Raw genomic sequence first — 18,990 nt, forward strand, 5'->3', positions numbered from 1 at the left:
TTTTCTCTCCAAATTGCCACCTATTTGTTAGCACAGTTTGATCAACTCGTTAATAGGTTGATAAGGAATGGCGTACATAAGCAACTGAAAAAAATAAGAGTAATTGATTCTACATATTTTAGTAGAACAATTCCAAGAAAAACTTATTAAAAATTTTAAAAAGCAAGGGAAAAATTTGTATTAAGCACCAGAAGTAAACAGTCATATTTTTTCCTGCCATAGCTGAAGTTTTACATCTCCCCCTCAGCTTTAGTCAAAATGCGTTTACAAAACTGCATGCACTCTATTTATTTTTATAGCATAAACACAGATGGCAGAACCAGCATTCTATATGAACAACATGTATCAGCAATATCACAGATGGTGTCAAATTGTCATTACCAAACGTTAGTACTCCTATAGTAGATTTTTCTCAGATATTACATAAATTTTGATAACTAGGCATCAAAAAATCATAACCTTCTACAGTGATGATTTTGGCACTGTTTAGACCAATTACCCAACAGCTGCTTAACTTTAGGCACGTGCTTAAATTCAGTGAAAGTCAGTGGCTTTTTAGCAAAGCAGATGTTTAACAGAGTTGGACTCAACTGTTCTGAAAAATAAGCATCCAATTAATGGCTTTTATGACCTGTGCCCTTAATAATCAAAATTCTTTGTGTATGTGTGTATCCTTGAACAGCCTGTTTTTACTTGTAATGTTACATCACCACACCATTTGCTGCTTGCTTTGGTAATGGTTACTTAAGATGCACTGTGTGTATTTTAACTCTGGAGAGTACAAGTACCGTGTAACCCAGCAGAGTTGCCTGCGGACACCATGAACCCAAGAGGTGTGCTAGAATGAGCTTGGCCAGCTGACTGCGACGAGGACCGCCGCAGACGTTGAATCTCGTGACCCCAGTGTTTTTTTTCCCTGCAGGTTTCCGAAGCGCAGAGCCTCACCTCCAGCTATGTCCAAGGGCCCGTTCTTTTTCCGAAGCTCAATGACAGCTTCCACAAACTCCTTGCCGCCTTTCTTTTCCAAAGTGCTCCCTGAACAGAGAATTGTTATTTTACTCCTCTGATCCCAGGTTTCCACGGCAGACACATGACTCATCATTATTTGCAATTACATCAGTCTAGATTTTTCTGCCCAAACGTTTTTTGGGGACTGCAAAGTAAGATCTAAACCTTTTGGGACTTCAGAATTAGCTACTCATTAAAAACAACAACAACAACAACAAAAATGAAAAACCAAAAAAGACAACCCTAAGAACCCAAAAACCTCACGTCTGAATCCCTTGCTAACATTCTCAGACCGTGATTTTCATGTCAAAACATCTGACATGACGTCCCTATCTCCTTCCTTATCAGAAGCATCTGTCAGTGTGAAACGTTGCAAAAGAACGTGCTAGCTCAAGAGTGGTGAAGGTTCATAATTCCTGCCGTCAAGGTTCATTTCCCCTCTCTCTTATAAATGGTTTTAAAGAGCCATTTGCCACAATAAGAATTTGAGACTCACCTGATCTTGGTCCCTGACCCCAACAGGTGGCACCAGGAATGAAACAGTCTCGTGAGTGCAGCGGGCTGCTTTACTTGGTAACTGCCCAGCTTGTTGAGCCACCTTTAACCAAGAGGAAGAGCCTCAGAAATAAGGAGAATCTCTAAGGAACATATTCCTCCAATGAACTTCTCTAACTACAGCTAAGGAGCTGGACAAAGTCATTTTGGGAGGAGAAGAGCTGTGCAGCATTATCAGGGCAACCAAAAGGTATGCCATTTACAAAGGCAGTCCATCACTAAATGGTTTAGATCTTATTTTGCAGCTCTAGTTTTAGATATTAATATAATAAAAACAGCCCAAGAAAGCATTTTCCTAACTACATAAGCATCCCAAATAATTTTGTACTGTGCTTATTAAATATACAGGTAAATAAGTAAAAAGCAGTGGTATCATAAAGGCTCTTATTTGAGACATTACTTTGAAAACTGATTTCCAAAAATTCAGAATAGGATCTCTAAAGATCTAGACATTCATTTGGTGAAACCCCTTACTTTCACTGATGAAGAAAGAAAAAACCGCATTTTCTGATGGAAGTGCACATATTGTATGCTCAAGGAAGCAGAGCCCCTCCTCCAAGATTCAGTTTAACGTACAGAGCTATGGCTCTAACAACTAAGAGGACTGCCAGAAGCTTTTGTTTTGACACCGTTGCTGAATTTCTTCCAACGTGAATATTAGAAGTTTCTTGTTTCTTGAAAACAAGGCATTTGTTCGTTCAAAAACTGACCGTGTGACCCTACCTCTATTTTGCGATTGGCGGTTTATTGCTTTTGGGGTACAAAAGCTGAGGATAATTAAAAAACATATCTCATATTCTGCTTTCTTCATAACCAATTCACAATTGGTGTTTGCCAGAAGTCGGACTGCAAGGTCAGACTGCGTATGTCAGAGTACACCTTGCTCCATGTACTCGTTTAAGCTTATTTGTGTAAATACTTTAGTCTAAGGTTATTTAGACAAATTCCTCACTGAGATTTTTTTCTGAAACTGAGAGCTACCTGTACAACAGAGCGGGAGGCACCGCCCAGCAAATCTCTTAGGCAAGACAGTAATGGCTTTATCGATAGCAGCAAGGTGTCCTAAGAGAGCGTGCTGTGAACAGAGATCCCCCCGGGACGGAGGGGCTTCGAAGGGCACTGCCTTTCGCAGACAGCAGCACGACACACAGCGCCCTTTGCTCAACTTATTTACCTGGTGTGGCTGACACCAGGGACTTGTGAAATCACTCTGTCAGGGAGGGAAAGAAGCACTTCTCCATCCTAGTTATATTCTTGTTTGTGTATTTCCATATCATCCCTGTTCACTCGTGTATATAATTCCAGTTATATTCCCCGTGAATCCATGAACTCAATCAGTTCTAAACCCCATGATGCTCATAATCCTTAATTTCTCTTGTTTCAAGGCAAAACGTAATTAAGCCTTGTATAGAACTTTGGAACAGAAAAGATCTATTAACTAGGTCATCTCTTTGCCATTGCAAAGCTGTTGTACGTTTAATGGAATTGAGCCTAGTTTTGTTTAATTCAATCCAGGAAGACCACTTTTTCCCTTCTACTGGGAATTAATTTATAATTAACAGCAATGAACAACCTTGTCAGTTTATTTCATGGAGCACTCTTCTCACAGATATGGTGCAAAGAAGAGCAAGAGTAGTATGGGGTATGAATCAGTGATGGTTTCTGCATTCTCTCCTAAATACGTCCTTCTTCTGCTTAATAGTAATGGTCTATATTGAAATTATATTTCAGAACTATGTCATAAATTAGCTCATCTTGGAAAGGACATACTGTATTTAATCATTTTCCACTACATTAGCAAGTTTCTTGATGGAAGTCTTGCTTCACAGCTTCAAGGTTAGCAGCTTATTTGCTCACAGGCATAAATATGTGCCACTCCCATGAGAGTAAGGTCATTATCTCATGCTTTCCAAGCAGGCATTGGTATCAGTGTTGAAAACAGCGTTAGCAGAAATTTAGGCTCTAAAATTCTCAGGATAAGCCCCCAGTACATTTACATTGTTAGGGAAAAAAACAACAAAAAATTAAAAAAAATTTAGATGGGTAAAAGTTAATCACTGGAAGCTAGGCATTTGTGCACTTCTATTCTTTCTTACAGCAGTCAGAGGCAACAGGAACCTACGCTAAGGTATGAGCAGTGCGGCTTTGAGAGACAATTTTCTTTGTAGGGTAGCTTCTTAAGCAGTTCTTTGTCAAAGGACAGGAGACGAGCACATTAGCTAAATGAGTCTGACAGACTTTAGAAGCACATTCTTTAGATACAGGGTATTATGACACTTTTATTTTAATGTCTCTGCATAATGTTTAGCCAGCCAAGTCACAGCTGTTCCCGCTCCGACAGGCTACACAGAACTACATTTTTCTGCACATTACTCAGAAAGTAGCTCCTTCAGAAACAGCAGCTGTGTAAGGCTTGCCCGCCTTGTAGCAGGACAAGTGCCCTTCAAGCCAGCACTGAAGCAGGGCCTCCGGCACAAAGGGTAACTAACCCTTTGCACGGTGGTGATGAGTTAAGATGAGATGTAAAACAGAGGCTGGGATAATGTGACTTTTCTTTTTTTTTCTTTAAAAAAGCACGGTGTGTCATCACCCTTATCAGCAACTTCCATATTCAGCCCAAATTCTGATTTGCCTTCTCACATTACTACAGCAGTTCAGTTAAAGTGTTGCTGCCTGTTTATGAAATCCTTCAAAATACTGTACTTAGAGAAGGGTATTACCAAGATAGGAGTTACCCTGAGCAAACCAGAGATATAATTTAAGATGTCTGTCATGCTGTATTACGATGCCTTCTTTCATCAGTGCAGCTTAGATGACCGACCATATGAAAAACGTGTGTTGCATCTCTAGCCATGTGCTTGTAAGGACCATTGAGCAGGGCTACAAAGGCAATTGGTCTAAAAGTTAAAGCATGAAAAAAGCTAATCAATCTTAAAAGAGTTCAGAAAATACACGTGGGCTAGATCCAGCATGTCAGATGTGAACATCTGAAACTTGGCATGGAGAGAACGTACTGGAAGTGGCCAGAAATCTAAAGATCGAGACTCAAACTGTATTGAAAACAGGCATTTAACATGCCAAACAAGCAATGTGGTAATTCATTTTCCTTGCTCACATGCCTGCATTGCACATATACTGTTCTTGCACTTCAGATTTTGATAGTGCGTTCTATCGTTACTTCTGAAAATCTGATTTGGTGATACAAATCAGAAATGCCTACTGAGTTTGCAATAATTAATTTCTTTTTACTATCCGTCAGGACTGCTGGAAGTGAGAAATAAATGCAAATCTGCATAGCTACAACAAGCTTGTGGCTGCTGATTGACCATGCACACACATACAAACTCCGCAGCACTGAACTTTCCATTACCTACTTCACCACCGGTGTAGAAGTCAGAGTTTGTCGGGTGAACGACAGCATCACTGTCGATCGTGGCAATGTCAGCCTGTACAACTTGCAACTACAACAGGTAAACAGATGTATATCAACCACGTTGGACAGAGACCCAGCACAGGCTCTACATTTACACATGTACCAACGTCCATATTTCCTACCTTTACATCTCCAAACCTTGCGCCAAAGGAGTATGCTGAGTTGTGTGTGCAGGTGTGTGTAGAGAAAGGGGTGTAGGGAACAGGAGGAGGAATATTGAGTACGACATGATCAAATCAATGTTAAAATGACAAGTCAGAGCAATCAAATGAGATCATTTCCAAAGCTTTAAGATCAGCTTATTCCCCATTTCACTTTGCAGAAACCTAGAACAACTAGTTCCCCACAAAGCATGACACTAAAATACGGAATCTGTTTAAAAAAAGAAATTCAGGATCATCAAGCCAAACAAAATAACTAGTTTCTCCATTTTGTCAGCATCAATAAGCTGACAAGCGCTAATCTTCATATGAATAGCAAGTTATCATTTTGTTTCTAAAAATGGCAGTCTCCTTCATATGGAAGAAACCACGTATTTGCAGGGTTTTACTGAATATGATTTAAAACATGTAAGTGATTGACCTTATATTTTAAAGGCAAGGCATATTCTCTAATTATGTGTTGTAAAGGCCGAGACACGTAAAAATATACATATCTCAGAGAAAGACTGACTTAAAAATTAGCTTTCTTAGGTCTTTTTCTTATTAAATCACATAAGAACATTCCCATAGGAAATGCAGTAGTAGGAGAATTATGGGTTGCATTCCATTAAGGAAGTTTAAAAAAAAGACAGCAGCAGCTCTAATCAAGTAACAGGGGAAGGCAGTACATAATGCAGGGAAGTTAATTTTTCTTTGACATTTGCTGAAGAAGAGACAGTTGAAGCAGGATTTGGTTTTCAATTTGTAACAAGATAGATGTTTAAAAGTGATACCCCATCGATGATAATATCTGCAAGTTCAGTGTTGGTGTAATATCAGCTTCTGTTTTCAGCTGAATGAGAATGTGACAGGGAGTAATTTAAACACAATGGAAACATAATTTGACTGAATCAAACATGAAATCAAGACAGAAAAAAATGAGGATAGTTAATTATTTAATCATTCCTTTTTAAATAATGTTATGCCTACTCTGATTATAAAAAAACCACAAAACCAAAAAACACAGAGATTGCAGTTAGAATGGAGAAACTGCTTATTTTGAAAACAACCTGACAAAAAAAAAGTATTTTAGTCCTCAAAGAAGCCACATAAGAAACCCCCCAAAATAGCTAACAGTCACATACGATCATTATGGAAAAGAATTTAATTTGTTTAAACTGAATTCAGCTTGAAGATTAGCAATAGCCGCAAGTTTTCAGATTTGGTAAAAATGTCTTGTGAATATAGTTCTTCAACAAAAGAGAACTTGGAAGATTTGAATTTGGCTCTTATTCAACGTATGAAACCCTACAGAGTAAATTCTGGGTTCCATAATTTCCATGTGACCATTAGTTGTGTCAACCCATGCCCCATTTACCTAGGTCATCTTTAAGGTCAATGTCAGCATTGGTAGGATTGATAATGGCCTCCACCTCGAAGCCGGCTAAATTACTGATTTCACTGTGAATAAGGTTCAGCTGAAAAGAAAAGCATGAGGTGGGAAATAACAGGACAGCTGGGAAATCACAGAGAAGCTGCAGAAAAGTGAGCTTTGCAACACAGATGGAGATAGCATCACTGCAAACAAATACGCAAAATAAAAGGCAGGTCATAAGGAAGGTTGTTATCCAAAAAAAATAATATTCAAACACAAGACTCAAACATTGTTCACACCAGGAGGAAGTAAATGTACCTACTAACAAGGCTCTGTCTCAGCTTTAGGCTGTCTTCTATCTGGAATTCTTATTTTAGCATTATAAAGGGCTATTTGTTTTTCCTGAAAGGATAGATGAAAGACACCCTAATAATTTCACATGCATTAATTGCATTAGTCACATGCATGTGCTGTGACTGTTCAGCACTGAAGCTGGAAGAAAGATACCGCTTTTCCTTATTTAAGCTAGCAAACTGGAGCATGTCTTCAGGAAAGCAGGCTCTTGGCTCCAGAGCTCACTCCACCCTAGCAAGGGGCCACACTTCTTTTACTTCGCAAAACCTTTACATTTCACATGCCCAGTTCTGCTGGCTTTGTGACCAGTAACATACTGCAAACAGGCACACTCATGTGCTTCCCACTTCTAGTTATTATTTTATTTGCCTTACTTCCTCACGTTATTTATGAAAATAGAAATTTTAACCCCAGCCATTAATGCCCATTAACTCCAAGTAACACCCCTGCATTTTAAACACGCCTCTCAATTGCTATTTGTTACGACATCAGAAGGATTTCTTACTGGCTTACGGTGAGGAAGTTAGCATAGATATCTACAGAGTAAGCTCACATCCACACCATGTGTTCTGAGAAGAATTAATGAAATGTGAGAGATTTCAACTTCTACCATCACTTCCTGAGCAAGATTTACAAACAGGTAAGAAGCCAATGGAATATACAGACCATAAGCGGTAACTGACTGGTGCTGAGGTGTAAAGCAATGGCACGATTTCCTTGCTGCTGACGGTTCGAGTGTCTCCTGTGACCCACGTCACAGCAACAACTCCATAATTTGAGACAATTTGATGTCCAAAGCCCACTGGATTCAACATGTGAAGCTTAACATATACATTCAGGCATGGCAATTAATCTCATCAATAACTGAATTTCATCTCGTGGATTGTAATCCACATTCTGTAAACTTAACTTTTTATATCTTCTCCATGTGTGAGTTTATTAGTGGCAATACAAACCAATTCATGAAACCAATACAAATGAATAGTCATTTAAGGAGGCCAATATACATTTATTTAAGTTTTATGGATAAAACTATTTCCGTTTCATTCATCTGATTACATGAATTGACCTTGCTTTTCTGCAATATCATATATTTTGCATATGTTACGTGAAAAAACGATGTTCCTTTAATATAGGGTGATTTTGGCTAAAAACGAGTGTAATTCAGCCCTGTTTTAAGTATAAGTCTGTACGGGAGTCTGTAACAAATCTAAGAACGCTTACTTTCCAAATAGCTTAGAATCCTTTAATACTTCACACTTGGTGAGTTATTCATACTTGAGTTTGAGTCTTGAGTTTGACTACAAGCAACTGCTGTTTAAAAAAAAAAGTCAAATCAAGTCAAACCAAAATGTTAAAGAAACTATGAATTTTGAAATAAAAAAAAACAATCAACAAAATACATGCACACACCAAAGGACTGTTTTGTGGAAATTTTAGTATGTTCCTAAGCACATTTCATTCATTTTATAAGTGACTTTCTGATCCCTAATGCCCTATATTCTAAAAGTTTTTGCCCCAGATTTATTGGCTGACTACCATCTTGCTTTCAGACTTTTAAACTCTCTCTGCACCTACTCATATACGGGATTTGCAAAGCAACCAGTTGGCAATTAAAGCTTCAACTCAACAGGAATAAGAAAATGCTTAAAAAGCTGCTCATAACTGATGATGTGTTGGCAGCTAAGCATTATTTTGCTGAGTTTTGCATTTACTGTTCAATGTACTGTTAGCCGATTGTCAAGTAGTACAGTAAAACCCAAAAGTTTTCCTATAGGTTTAAATACTCCATTGAGTAATTGCTCAATTTTACTACTCAATAGTATGAAGCATTTATTTTAGACAGAAGAAATGAATCCCTAAAGGGCCACTCTAAAAAACAAAAAACAAAAAACAACATACAACAACTTGCTCATACATGTGCAATAAAGAATGGATATATCTTTAGGTAATATTTACATTAAATGCTAGATAAAATGCAGATGGCACTTGGCACATACATGGGTACTTTCTACTGAGCTAAGCCTTGCATTTCTTAGTTCAGACAGAATTACCTTTAAATTCTTGGAACTTTTTCTGATTTGAGCTTCATACAGAAAACTAGAGGTGCCTTTTGCAGACCAACAAGCTGAGATCTTTCTGAATGTCCAAACCCTGATGCTTAGGCTTGAGGTCTTACAAGTCTGCCTCCGCTCCATAACTGTCTCAGGAAAATTAAACTAGCTAACGTGCAGAATATCACATTTCCACTGGGATGTCATTTGTAGGATGTGCAATCATTTAAATATTAACTGGATTTTAATATTGTATAGTGTAGAACTAACACATTTCTGCAAGTATAACTGAAGGGTTCTTAGCCATTTCCTGATCTTCAGGAACTTCTAGCTGAATGTCAGCTGTTGTCTTAAGATTTAAAGCAATAACAGTGAAAAACTGAACAATACTCAGGTTAGCAATATTTTCCATTGTGTTTTTCATTAATTAAATCTGGGGATATTAGACGTATGAAGAGCCATTCTTGTGAGTAAAACCTTTCCTTTCCCCTTCTGCAAATGTGAGGACAAGAAAAAAGATATTTGCTTTAAGCTCTGAATTATGTGCTGCTAAGACCAAGATTATTTTCTTCCTTCTCCACATCTAGCAAATTATTTGCTGTTCTAGCAGACAGCGGTTCTGCAGACCAAAGAGACATGCTGTAAAGGTGTTCAAGGATATCAAGTTCAAAAGACACTTTTTTTTTTTTGGTTTTAGGTGTCTGTGTTTGCACTGTAGTTTACATTTCTATTAGAGAACGCAGATCACTAAAGTACACTGAAAATCTGTATGTACAAATTCAAGACAAATTAAATAGCTGTGATCAATACGATCATTTTTGCGTTCCAGCTGAACAGCTCAAAACGTTTTAACGTATTAAGCTTTCCTGCCATCCATGTGAAGAGTGTAGCTGTGTCTCCATTTCACAAATGAGGAAGACAACAGAGAAAGATGAGGTGATTCACAGCATCTCAGAATCAGCCAGCTCCAGAAGCCAGGAGTCGTATTTCCAGGCCTCCATGTGAACCACCTGAATGTGCTTTTCTCCCTGCCCAACAGACTAGAAGGTTTTCCTTCCTTCAAAATGCTCTTTAAAAGTGAAGCTATCTTAAATGGAAGAAAGGTCCTCCTCCAAACAGGCAATCAGTCACCTTTTGTCTTCATGTCCTTTGAAAATACACGGCATGCACGAGCCTAAGGAATTGAACCACAACGCTTGTCTAGGACAGCTGTTGAAGAAAATTCTTTTATCATCGTGTTTATGAAAATCATGTGGCACTAATTTAAGACAGCTACAACTAAACAGATTTTTTTCTGTTAAGCATCAGAATTAACAGACTTTGATAAACGTTTTAAATATCACTATTATCCTTTTAAACAGCAATTGCATGTAGCTAAGTAGAAGCACTTAGTTGATTCAAAGTCACTACAGTTTTTAAAGATGTTGTTACGTTTCATTTGTAAATTTCCAAAATAGAAACCCAATTACCTGAGATTACCATGTGTCACAAATAATTATCGACCACCACCAGTGAGCTCCCAGTCTGCTAACCCTGCACTCAGCAGCAGACTCCCTGGCTCAGCCAGAAACCTCCTGGCCCATCAGAAGTGTAGGAGACAGGCAGCACTGAGGTCCCACTGGATCCATGACTGAAAGTTTTAATTCTGCCTTTTTTAACAGAAGAAAATCAATATTTTGATTTGGAAAATGCACGTTTGGAAAATAATTTCTGTAGAATACTTTAAAAACATTTCTAGGAATGAGCCAGCATAACAGGGGTGCCTTTTTGTTTTTATGCTAAATGAAATGTTTTTGATCACTGCAGTGTGAAGTTTTTTTTGCATTGTAGGATTTCCCATTTTCAGTCTTAACATGGATGCTTGAAAGAATTCAGGTTGGTCTAAACATGCTGTTTTGGGAGTAAGTCAACACAAACAAGAATTTCATTTTAAACTCCCACATAACAAGATACAGGAAATTTGTATATTTGTTAGACATAGCCTACTTTTTATGTAGATGTTTATACTAATCATTTACTGCTTCTAAAGAGGGTTTCTCTCATGGAGTCAAAAGCAAAATATAATCTGTGCTTGAAATATCTCAACAACATCTGTACATTTTCCACCCCTGAGAAAATCATCCATTTCATTTGGACTATTCCCTCACAGGAGCCAAACTGGTTTTCATTTTTCTCTTATTTACATGTACTGTGTTAGAAATACAGCCTAACACCTGGCTCTCTCACGTCAGTGGAAAAAATGCGGGGCTAACAGACAAAGAACCAGTATGAGGATGGGCACATAGCACCCCATGTCCTTACAGGGGGCTGCACTCCAAGGGAACGAGAAAGCCAGAAAGTCCATTTCCCAGTACAAGGTACTCACTGGAAAGCTCTCCGACAGACACTGGCTGTGCTCACCACTGCTTAAAGCAGTCCTGGAGTTCACGATTTTCTTCCTCTGAGCCCAACAGCAAAGCCCCATTGATTTGTAGGCCAGCCTCGTTAGAGCACATTAGTTCTGATTACAGGTTTCCTATGGTAACTAACTACAAGGAGCTCAAAGTCAGGTATAAAACTCTTTCTTACCTGCCTTCTTGAACCAGTAACTTGGTTTATAAGTTTTGGGTTCCAATTTAGTCATCAAAAAGTTTTTAAAAATATGTTCTAAACCACCCCCCGTAGAAGTACTCAAACAGCAAAAAGCCTACCAAAACATAAAAACCTACCAAACCAACAATCTGGCTCTAGCTGCAAATTTAACTGGGGAAAACGAGGTCTTGCAAGACATAATGTTACTTTCATGCATCTTAAACTTAGTAAGCAAGTTGTGGAAAGGTAAATGGAGAACAACCTCAACATGAAATAAAAACGAGTCAGAGGATACATTCCACAATGGACAAAAATGGTTCATCTTTTATGGCTTACAACACAATGATCTGATTACTGGATGATAGAAGAAAGATGCAGTTTTACTTAATAAAATTTTGTATGGCAAACTACAGGCAGATTTCAAGATAAAAGACCAAATTAATTTATTGAATTGTCTCTTTAAATGAGTTGTCTCTTTAAACACAAGTATTTGTATTAAACCACCCCATGTCCCAAAGCATATTCACAGGGAAAAAAGGATCATTGACTTATAGCTTTTCATAAAAGCATCATTCATTATTACACAGCATTAACTTTTGTAAAAAAAAAACAAAAACAAAAAAAAAAACAGAACAAAACACAAAACTACTATAATCAAATGTCTAAAGTAGGTTTTGATTAAAAAATGTAAATCCTTCACAACAGGAATGAAGAGGGATGCCCTTCAGAAGAGCCATTTCATTCTTAAAATAATTTCACCTTTGGCAAAAGATTAGCAGTTCCAATTATGCCGTCTGTGAATAAGGTGAGATAGATTACAAGCACACAGGCTTTCCTTCTATTTGAATATTTAATTACGTAGGCACATAAAGACTCACTCATGTATTTTTAAAGTGTTCTAGAAGTTGTTTCAGAGAATTTCTTTCTTCAAAAACTAATATCACACACCCCCACATGTGCTCAACAGGGAAATACCAATTGTGCCTAGACATTTTTGGGGAAAAGGGGGTGGTGGGAGGGGCTATTCCCTAAGCAGCACTGAAAATAGGTATTCATTTATAAAAATGTATAAGCATACCTTCTGGCCAAGAAACAGACTTTTTGTGGACAGGACTGTGAAACCATCTGCAGGAGTTCCCTCTGTTGTACTGTCAGCACTGGCTGATTTGCTCACTTCTCCCTGCTTCTTCTTCCAAAAATATAGTTAATTAGTTAACTCAAGACTAAGAGAAAAACACTGTTTAATAACACTAAGATATATGACATGCCATAAATGCTTACCAGGCAATAAAATGCCAGTACAGAAACTGGCATTTGGATTTTATCCTTAAGTCTAAAGTAACTGCTAACAGCTGAAGGAATCAATAACAAAACTGACCTCAAAGTCTGCATATCTATATATGTGCTTTTCTTGCCTATGATAGTACGCTATTTATGGGACAGTTGTCTTAAGTGTTGAAGGAAAAATATCAACAACCACAAATTTTTAACAGCTTTCTAATGACTTTTGTGCAAAAAAAAACAACCAAACAAAACCCCCTACATATCTATGTGTGGGCAGACGCTCATTCTAAGGTTAAAACTGGCTTGTCAGAGCGCAAATTTTGTCCCTCTGTGAAGGGAGGCGATTACAGGTTTCCCAAACATTTTTAGAAATACGGTTTTGAAATCTGTCTGACCTTAGAGCCAGTGTCAGAAGAATACTTCTACTTTCTACCTGCCTAACAATAAGAAAGAGTGAACAATTTTGTCTCGTTTAACCTGATCACTTTCCTTTATAGCCAGTAAAACTGTAGAGGGGGAGTCCCCTCAATCATCATTATTATTTTATTTATTTTCTAACTGAAGTAAAATGATAGGCTTCAGGAATGCATTGATTTACTGAATAAAAATAAAAACATTTTGAAAAAGATGCATCATGAAGATAGTGAATTGACTGTTGCAGTTATCAACTCAAGTGATGCCAAAAATAATTTTCGATAAAACTACTACTTGTGATTTCACATAAATATTTGTTACCTCACCGATATCTATGCTGAAGCTAAAAGCACACCTGAATCACTAAGCAAGCCAATGTTATCCTACTGGTTCCTTTCCAAAGTATATAAACTAAATCTGTGGCAGACCAGCTAAGATGACTGATGCAAAGGTATGTTGGTGCTTTTAAGAGCTGAAGCCATGCTTTACTTTACATAATTGTTTTCAAAATTAGATTTTCAGGGGTCCTATTTCAGTTCCCCTGGAATTTACTGTTAGCTGAATACCAATATATTAAGCAGACAATACAGTTTATTGTATTGTATGGAAGAAAAACAGAACCCCACAACAGACTTCCTGCTTTTGTAATCAAGCAGGAAAAAAAATAATAATCCAGATTTAGGAAAATTATTAGTGCTTGGTTATTAGAAACACTGAACTTGAGATGTCAGCTACTAGGTGTTCTAAAAGGGAAAATTAAATTCAACAGTTCAAAAAACCAAGTGAAACAATCAGAAGTCTCCAAGTAAACAATAACAGAGACATACAGGATGAATATAGAAGTTTTGTTTGAAGGCAACATTTTCAAATGCACCGTCAATTTCAGGTAAAATATATGTACTTTTCTTCCTACTTTCATAACCTATTGCTTTACAATAGTTTTGCAGAAGGAATTATCCTTCACTACACATGCACAAATTAGAAAGATTCTCTACTCCTACAAACTGAAATTAAAAATGGAAAAAAGGCAGTTACATGTTCTTCCTAGCTTTCTAGCATAAGAAAAATCACATTTTGGTCCTCTTGTTCTCTCACCTCCACACTTCCTTTTGAATTAGTTTAATTTCTTCCGCAGAGTTAAAAACACCAAGTCTAAACACTGAGGAGTCTTGCCTGGCTTGCCTGCCTGTCCTGGAGACCTGTGCTACTTCTTCCACCTACCCTAGGGACTGGGCAGCACTCCTCCTTCGGCATTTGCTTTTGCTGCTACTGAAATCCCTGAACTACCCCACATGATGCTCTCTACAGCTACTATAACCGAGTTTGTGTTTCAAATAAACTGATTACTCTACCTTTGATTTCCTTGCCCCTTTCTTGCCGCCTGTTTTCTTTGATACAGTTTTTTTCTGTGATGGAGACTTTGCCTTCTTTGCTGGAGGTGGAGTGATGATGGCTTCCAGTTTTCCTTTTGACCCCCGCTTCTTTGCCAACAGCTCTGGGTGAATATTGGGTAACACTCCACCACTGGCTATGGTGACCCCTTTCAATAGCTAATAAAAAATAAAAGTTGTAGATGACAAATTCCAGCATTTACTCACCAATAAACAGAAAACGGCATTTACTGCAAATTTTGTAGATTGCCTTGAGTTTTAATCAATTATTGTACGTTTCTCAACGTATGTCTTTGAAGAGAGACATGAAACATGAAATATCAATAAAAGTTGATAATAAGGTAAGGTAATGTAATAAGGTGTAACTGTAAAGGGAATATATATTCCTCTTGCACATATGCTTGTTACTGTGAATGTCACTTGGGCTCACACAAGAGCTGTTTCTTCATTAAGCTGTGAAGCCATGCAATGAAGGCTTACCCAGCTACTAGAAAACAGGCTGCCCTGCAATGCCCTCATGTCTGTGGCTGGGGCTGCCCTGTTTTTTGAGTGACGGGGCCCCGAAGTCCATGGTACAGGACTGCAATATGTACCATGCTGTGGGCAACACAGTATTACGTCTCTGTTGCTGAATTTTCTTGAGTGGGCAATTTTTTAAAACAGAAATTAGTTCTTAGAAAAAGAAACTTCAAATGGAGGGTAACATTTATACAAATCTCTATACCTGTAAGTCTTTCTTCAAAAAAATCTTTATGTAGTTGAAGAAAAGCAGATCAATACTCAAAAGTGTGCAGTTCATTCAAGCCTTTAAAAGCAGAGGTGAAATAAATCATGTTCTGCATTTAAAACCACTTTAATCCATTTTTTTAAACATCTAATTGGGACTAATTCAGTATTAGGAAGGATACAAACGGTGATATCAAAGTCCCTCAGGTATTCCCACCTTCCGATTCACGTTTACTGCTCCCTGCTCCCCAACCACAACCCACTGAGGCTCTGAGCTTACAAGAGAATGATGAATGGAAAGTATTAGCAATTTTCAGACAGAAGGAGGATGGTTTGGGGATTTTTTTTTTCCTGCTCCATCATGATGCACAGGGTTGGAAAAAGTGTCTTTTTAGGTGTATTTTTCCAGCACCTCACACAAAGAGACATTAAACCTGGCCAGTGCCTCTGGCTGCCACCACAACACTGTAATAATAATGCCTGAATTATTTTTTGGCTAAGTTAGACATCTTGAAATTTGTAAAGGACACAGTCTTGCAAGAGTTACAGAGCTTTTAATTCTGTGGTTGTCATGACAGACTTCAGTAGGAATGGGATAGGTCCCACTGAGTCCTAAACTGGTTAAGGGGGAGACAAAAACCAACCAAAGAAGTATGCACAAGATTTCCACCACTTCTCTACAGAGCTTATAACAACGTTCCAATCTTTAACAGAAGTGGCTGTAATTGTGCAAGCAAATGTCACACTAGAGCTCCCTTGCATTTTCACACATCTTAAGTGTCCTGAAATACATAATTAAACTGACTGCTCTAGTTAGCTACATAGCGAGTGTGCTAGTGAGTGAATGAGCTGTTTCCTGGTGGGCTGTTCAATAAGCAGAGGTCTTGAATTACAATTCAGCTATATGGAAAGACAATTTTAAAAGCCCTGAAGGAAATCCTGGCCCTCACACAGTGGGGTTTTTTCTTACCTGATTTAATTCTTCATCGTTTGCTACAGCCAACAGGATGTGTCTAGGAGTGACTCGACCCTTCTTGTTGTCCCTTGCTGCATTTCCAGCCAATTCCAGAATTTCCGCTGTGAAAAAAAAAAAAAGAGTAAGCCCCTTTTAATTACATTGTGATCATTAAGAAAAATCAGTATGTGTTATTTAGCATCCAAGCAAAAAAGTTATCTGAATCGTATGTTACTCTTGACTGCCACAAAATACCCTCAATGAGGCATCTAACCCTAAAATTTTCATTTGCTTTTCTATGTATAATTGCTGAAGGCAGAATGGACACCTGAAGACCTATGGTCTAAACTATATATAACGTTTATATAATATATATATTTGTCCTTTTAAAGCCTTTCCTCTAGATTCTTGACTTCTCAGTGTTCTCAAGGTTACTGCGTGTTTATTTCCTGCAATCCCCCTTCTACAAGGGGAAAGAGTACTAGATGTACAAAAGCTACAGTTTTTTCCTCAAACCTGTCACAAATGTGACTTCTGGCTTGCATTGCTTCTACTTTTTTGTTACTGGAGAAGCTCCTGTTCTCAGTTCCTTCTTTGTAACATTATAGAAGCAACGTCCAAGTTAGGGTACTAAAAATACAAACTCTGTTGCTACACTGACTTAATGATTTTCTGTCTCTGAGAAGATGCTTTTGTCCAGAAAAGGTAATTGATAAGTCATGCTTGTATGCTCCTAGTAAATCATCCTTTTAGAAAAAAATTCCACTCCTGACAAATTATGTTTAACAGTTGTGCATACGATGACTGTTATTGAATTAGAAAAGATTAACTTGCTCTCCTGTAAGGATCCGTGAAGTGCAAGGCTGGAGCTTTACCTGCTAACTTATCTGTCTTCAATCCAACAAGCCTTAGGCAAAGACCAAAATTAATTACAAGAAAGTCTGGGGAACAATAAAAAAGATGGCATATGTTTATCTGACTTTGCAATTACATGCTATTGGTGTCTCCATTATACAAAACCTTTTCATCCTCTGCACAAGCCTGTGTTTCACTATTGCTTCTGGTATACTACCTTCTGTAAACCTGTAAACTTTTGGAGAAAAAGAGAAAAAAAGAAATGAAAATGTCCCCTTTTATATATATAATATATATATATATATATGTAGGACATGAAAATGTTAAAATTTAACATCAGAACTAGTGTATGAAATTGGTTTCACATTTAACAACTGACTACACCATGAAAGCCCTACCACAAGCTTGCTTTAGAGGCAAATAGAGCAAATTAAGACAGTAATCCTGAAATGAAAGCCTAGAACCAAAGGCCACATTGCCACGTGCCTTTACTGCAACACACAGTAAATCTTCAGCTGTACTAGCACAGACTACGGCTTCTCGTTAGACTGAATTTAACATGATTCACCAATTATTTTTCACTGTAAGTCCTACAATAAGCTAGTTATGACACCTACTGTAAAACTTCCAGCTGCTTCAGGATGCTCTGCAGTTGAGTTTCATGGTAGGCCTTTGATATTTTTTGTTTTTAAAGCGCACTATTTACTGTATTACAGGGCAAGGCAGAATACAAAACTAAGCCGCCAGAAGTAACTCTTATAACGTTTCATGCTGACAAGAATTACTTTAATTTATTTTTCAAGCGGGATTAACAGGGTAAGGTCAACCTGACTACGCTTTCCACACCTCCAAAGAACAGAATTAAGCTGGCATAATCCTTTCCACGTACTTCTTAGAAGCCGCAGCTCAGACATTTGAGGTCTAGCTTGCATTTGGCCGAGCACACAGCTGCCTGTAGTGACAGAAGACATTCAGAAGACCTGTGCCACATTCAGAAGGACAAGCTGTGCTCTGGGGTACACCCCGCACATCCCCACTGACCTCAGGAAGCCTCTGTGTCACCGCAATAACATCTCCACCTCTCCAGCGCAGGACTTGCTCTGTTTGCATCTCAGACTTTATTGCTGGCCGCGAAGCAGGGGAAGGCTTTGCCACAAACAGCAGCCCACTTTGCAGTTTGCCCCTGCTTCCCCCACCTCCGCTTCTTTACTGCGTCAGGCAGGGCTGAACAGTCGGGCCGTGTTATTCTCTGCAACCGATCAGCATAACTATGCAGACAGGTCATTTCGTAACTAAAGGGCCTAAGAAAGTGTTACGCCTGTAAAGCACAGAGGAATGTTTTATTTGTTCCTCATAAAACTAAAATGTCTGCCCTGTACAGTGGAGAACTGTTCTTCTAAGTGCTAAGCCCTCTTCCTTGGACAGGAAACTCATTTTGAAATTACAGTTTTCTAATGGTCCTTTAGGGAAGTTGAGGTACCCCACTTCCTCTGCAGGAACAGAACGCTTTGCACTGGTGTCGAGGACCACAAAAGAGGAGCTTTGGGAGAGGAGGAGGGCACGGAGGGGGGAATTTTTCCTCTGGCCTTCTCCTCACAGCTCTCCAACAATAACCGAGCACTGCTGGGGCGTGCAGAGAGCAGCAAAACTACGCCAGGTGAACAAATCTGGCCAAAGGGGGACCCTCAAAGGGGCTGACACCAATACAGGCAGCAACGTTTTGATTTATCACTGACAGAGACAAAACTGACCCAAACCCAGCAGATCGGAGCTCTTATAAATGTTGGAAATAAAGACTTTCTGGATCCGGATGGGATCCGAACTACTCGGCTGGAGAGGACGTGCGGCCAACTTTCCTTTCACATCTGTTTTACG

The 18,990-nt window shown here is 38.5% G+C and overlaps 1 protein-coding gene across 7 annotated transcripts in view; it reads right to left on the reverse strand.

The window, feature by feature from the left end:
* MACROH2A1 (macroH2A.1 histone) overlaps positions 1–18,990 on the reverse strand; it is a 46,208-nt gene that overhangs the window by 7,486 nt on the left and 19,732 nt on the right. For 4 of the 7 annotated variants that reach the window (XM_066977043.1, XM_066977044.1, XM_048057160.2 and 1 more), the window contains 5 exons: positions 16,276–16,382; positions 14,541–14,738; positions 12,569–12,679; positions 6,515–6,614; positions 946–1,035 (listed from right to left, as the gene is read on the reverse strand). In XM_066977043.1, coding sequence (XP_066833144.1) covers positions 946–1,035; positions 6,515–6,614; positions 12,569–12,679; positions 14,541–14,738; positions 16,276–16,382 — 606 coding nt within the window. Of the gene's footprint in view, positions 1–945; positions 1,036–4,933; positions 5,025–6,514; positions 6,615–12,568; positions 12,680–14,540; positions 14,739–16,275; positions 16,383–18,990 lie in introns of all 7 variants that reach the window. The other 3 variants (XM_066977048.1, XM_066977045.1, XM_066977047.1) reach the window with 3 other exon arrangements.

The sequence above is a fragment of the Anser cygnoides genome, chromosome 14 (assembly GCF_040182565.1).
Source record: "Anser cygnoides isolate HZ-2024a breed goose chromosome 14, Taihu_goose_T2T_genome, whole genome shotgun sequence".
Classification (NCBI taxonomy): Eukaryota; Metazoa; Chordata; class Aves; order Anseriformes; family Anatidae; genus Anser; species Anser cygnoides.